At 40.2% G+C, this 4,577-nt stretch overlaps 1 protein-coding gene across 2 annotated transcripts in view; it reads left to right on the plus strand.

The window, feature by feature from the left end:
* The window catches only part of spata20 (spermatogenesis associated 20), a 42,459-nt gene extending 39,105 nt beyond the window's left edge, over positions 1-3,354 (plus strand). For both annotated transcript variants that reach the window (XM_015035636.1, XM_015035637.1), the window contains exon 16: positions 2,710-3,354. In XM_015035636.1, the coding sequence (XP_014891122.1) occupies positions 2,710-2,904 (195 nt within the window). In that variant the 3' untranslated portion in view covers positions 2,905-3,354. The remainder of the gene's footprint in view (positions 1-2,709) is intronic.
* The last annotated feature ends 1,223 nt before the right edge of the window (positions 3,355-4,577 follow it).

The following is a 4,577-nucleotide window of genomic DNA, read 5'->3' on the forward strand; positions in this document are numbered from 1 at the left end:
TTAAGTACAGTAACGAAGTACAAGTACTTCCCACCACTGGTCCTATTAAGTCTGTTTCATTTGATTTCCCTGTGGAACCTAGAAAGTCTGGTTCTTTTGGGAACTCTAACCCAGACTAATGAGGCGAACTCTGGTCCACCTACAAACTTAGGTCTCGGTTTGATTGCCGTGAACTCTGTCGTGGTCCGAATGCATATATGGTTTCAAGCAGAATCCAAAAGCAGGGAGCAGACTGTAGTGCAGGGCATTCTGGGTAAATATGACCAAAATATAAATGTGTCAGTCTTGCGCTAGCAGGAGAAATGGGCTCGTGGTTTTTTACCAGAGAAATCCTACAACCGCTAAAATCTGATGCTACTCCATTTTTGTTTACATTCAGTAAAGTAGGAAGTTCTGCGGTTTTCATGTTGCTTTCTTCAGCGGTTCTTGGTCCAGCGCCACCACAGGCGAGCAGGAGAACATGTTTTTCAATTAGTTTGCATCGTTTTAAGCAGTGTAGTGTGAAAGTGAACTGCATCAGCTGAAAATCTAACACATGTTGCAACTTTGGTCTCCAATCGATGCGAATCTGCCTGATTATTGTAAAAACACACTAAAATGAGTTAATTCTTACCTCAAGTCTACAAAACACACAACAGATCCCTGTTATTGTTTACCCCAGAGTAAAACTGAGGGGTAAAACCTAAGTTTGACCCTCTGTGTTTCAGGGTGTTAGAGACCACACCCGCCAGCAAATAGAGTTAAATCTGTGAAGACCCCGTCTAAAAATGCAAGAAATTTCTCTGAATCTTTTCAAAGTGATGTTAAGCAACAGATAAGAACAGATGCTCCTGCAGGTCAGCCAGACTGTGCTTAGCGCTCCAGGTTCTGCTCTATGTGTTGTTACTCAAAATTTTCCGCTTTTCCTTATTCATGAGGTAAATTCCGATGTTAAATATGGTCTGCCCATCACACATGACAGTCACCTTTACGATGCTGTCTTCCACTCCATCCTCGCCTTTCTACCCTTTCTGGCTCAGCTTGCTGTTTATGTGCTCATCTCACTCGGTTCTGAATCTGGTGAAATGTCACATGTTTGACAGGAAGCAGCCTTGGGCACAGACGGGGCCGCCCTCTTTAACTTCACTCTGCTACCTGTCTAGCACCACACTGAAATACTAACATGCCATCAGGAGCAGAAACAAAGTTGAGGCAACTCTTCCATCCGCTCTTTAGTCATCATGAGACATAATACATCAACGACCAATAGTTTTGGATCTTTAAATACATTTTATTGATAAGCTAGCATAGATGTTAGTGGACATTGGGTTGGTTCACACAAGCTGCTCTTCTTACTGGTGAGTGTTCACAGGACCATGACAGTCAATCAGCCACAACTGAACGCGGCAGTTTGAGAATGTTATTTTGGGTTTGGTTGCAGACGTGTGTGTGTGTGTGTGCAGCATTCTATGGCTACACGAAAAAGACATGCTAGATAATGATCCAGCCTGGAGGGTTCTCTTGACACTAAATGATTGAAGCGGTAAGGCTTAAGTGACTGCATCACTTTTTCCTTTTCTTTTTTTTTTTTTTTACAGACTTGGACTCAAGAAACACCTAAATAACAAAAACAGTCTTGACTTGATTTATCAGTCTTTATGTCATTGTTGTGGAAGTTTCCCCATTTTTGTTTCTTCTTAGAAATAAATCATAATTGGATTGAATTTATTTTATATACTTCCCTAGCCATACTGAACACTCAAAGCACATTCATCCACAAATGTTTTCACAAATATTTTCAAAGCTGTAGGCGACTTTTGCCCCAGAAATGCATTGACATGTGGCAAGAGGAAGGTGGAATAGAACCAACAACCTTTGGATTTCAAGACGACTATTCATTGAGACAGACTTGTCGCGAATACGATGAAAAATTCCACAACACTCAGGTGAACATCAAGGAAACGTAGCTGGTATATAAACCACAGACAGCAAATTCTTCTGTGAATTGATGGCTTTAATTATTGGACCAGAACTTGCCTTTTAATGACTTGAGACCTGACTGACTTGTCTCTAAGACATTTGAGCCTGGACTAGGACTCATCCCACAAGAATTTGAGGCGTTTCTTGGAATTGCTTCAGAAGGACTTCAGACTTTAGTTAAGAAAGAAAAAGTCCAAAGCCTTTTATTGTCATTGAGCTACAGAACCAGATTCAGAATGCATCTCTATAGGTACACATGTAAAATCACTGTGACGCTGGTAAAAACATTGTTAAAGGGTTAATAGAGGAACCATGTTGACTTCCTGAAGGCGGAGTTTCAGAAAGAGCAGGAGCTTCTTAAAGAGACGGCGGCCTAATTTCAAGGCATGAAATAACGAAGTCAAATGTCTTTGAGGAGTCGGTCTGTACTCGCTTGACATATACAGCATTTTTATGAGTGATGGTAAGATATTTACTTTATTGTGCTATAAAATGGGACTATGTGCCTGGAAAATACATACTATCCCTTTAATGGGTGTGGAGGCATCAAACTCCAAAAATCAGAGGTCTGACACCAGCTCCGATTGTCAGCTGGCATTCTTTGACAAACAGTCTTAACAGGACAATTCTTCCTCCTTTCTTGATTTCTATTTTTTTTAAGTCCCTTGATTGAAATGGTAACCAGCATATCTGGATCAGTGGCACTGACTTCTCTCTCCCTCCTGCTTTTTGCTTTGTTGCCCCTGACAGGTTGTGATGCACACCGATGGGAATCCAGAAAGCTTCCTGTGCCAACGTCTGCCCGCGCTGACCTCCATGACCCAGCTGAACGACGCCGCCACGGCCTACGTCTGCCAGGACCTCACCTGCTCCCTGCCTGTCACCGAGCCCCAGGAACTGCGGCGGCTGCTCCTGGACGGGACCACTGCGCTGGAGGCCCACTGATGTGGGAAAGCCAAGACTGCATCCTGCGAAATTTGCTGCTTCCTGACTTTCCCCTCAGTGAACACCAAAGCTTTAGAAAGTTCTGGTGCAGTGCCTTGCAGACGTAACGAAATAAATTCCTCTTCCCGGTTTTCTTCCAGCATTCAGCTTCTTGCAGCTTCCCTGAGCTGAGAGAAAAGCATCCCCACAGGATCGTGCTGCTATTGCCAGGTTTTACAATGAGGTGCAGTGAGTTCAGTGGCGGCTTTGACATGTAGGTCCAAAAGTTCAATTTTAAACAAAACCCCACCCTCTTCACACTTATTTAAACTAATCTGTCAGCCACAAAATGTATTAAATTTAAAAAATGCAAAAAAAAAAAATGTTAGGGATTTTTTTGTGTTGTTTTTTGTTTTACCCGCTCGAATAATAACTTTTAAGAAATTTGCAAATCCTTAAAGATCCAAAACATAAAAAAGATGATTTCCAAACTTTTGGGGATCAGTTGTTTTTTTGTTTTTTTTTATTTGTTTGCCAGATTTTTTCCTTTCTTGAATTGTGATCAGGGGGGCCAGTCAAAAGCATTTCAAGGGCCATAAATGGCCCCTGGTCCGCACTTTAGACACCCTGTTCTCTACTTTAAGAGGGAAGATGGTCGTACTGGAATTTATTTAGAGCCATCTGAGTAAAAGGGGGTTACTATAAAAGGCACATATATTTATTTTCTGTTTGTGAACCATAATTTTCCTTCCACTATACCTTATGTTGGTATAGAACATAAAATCCCAATAAACAGCATTCAGCTTTATGGTTTAACTTGAACATTTCAGTGAACACTTTTGCAAGTCACTGTATTATGCAAACATCATCTTCAACAGTCTAGTATTTACTACTAGTAGTAAAGCGTTACCTCTGCAGCAGCAACCTATTAAAAAATATGCAACACTTGTACAAAATACTGAAGCTTGACTGTAAATGCCAGACTGCTAATGGAAAACAACTTCAAACCACCGATGTGAGCCGTATGGAAATTAACTTGAGCCTCACTGCTGTCGTCTGATTACCCAAGTCAAAAGGTAGAAACGAGCCTTTTTTTTTAAGTTAAAATTGCTTCATGTACCAATTTCTGTAAATTAATAGCAGCAAACAAGCAGCTCTTTGCCACGTTATTAAATGCAACTGTTGTGGATTTTATCCTGATGTTATGACATGGAAAAAAAAAAAGCACGATGCATATAAAGCATACATTTTTTTCTCCTGTTTATTTAATAAAATTATTTTCTTGCATCTGAGCAGTAAAAGTGAGACTTTTGTTGCTAAATGTTTTCTTGTCAGTGTAGAAAACATGCTGCTCATTTTCTCAGTTTTAATTATTTTATTTTATTTTTTTGCCATTCTAAAAGTTCTCAAGCTTTATACACTTTTCTTTGGCAGCTGGACGTTTCTCTATGGCAACATAAAAACTATTTGTTTGACAGGAGCTACTGGACTGACCTCAAAGGAGAATATCAAGATTTACAGTCGTTGGGAAAGTCTTTGAGATTTGCACATTTTCTTGAAGTCTCAACTCTGCCTCTTAGCCCCACAAATGCATTTCAGTTAGAAATTTGACACCAGCTACTGTTTTATAATGTCATCAGATGTCAAAACAAACTGACAATTGATTAAGCAAGCTAAAGTTAAACATTAGTAAT

This window comes from Poecilia latipinna, unplaced genomic scaffold (assembly GCF_001443285.1).
Source record: "Poecilia latipinna isolate Pla-1442-1.1 unplaced genomic scaffold, P_latipinna-1.0 Scaffold341, whole genome shotgun sequence".
NCBI lineage: Eukaryota > Metazoa > Chordata > Actinopteri > Cyprinodontiformes > Poeciliidae > Poecilia > Poecilia latipinna.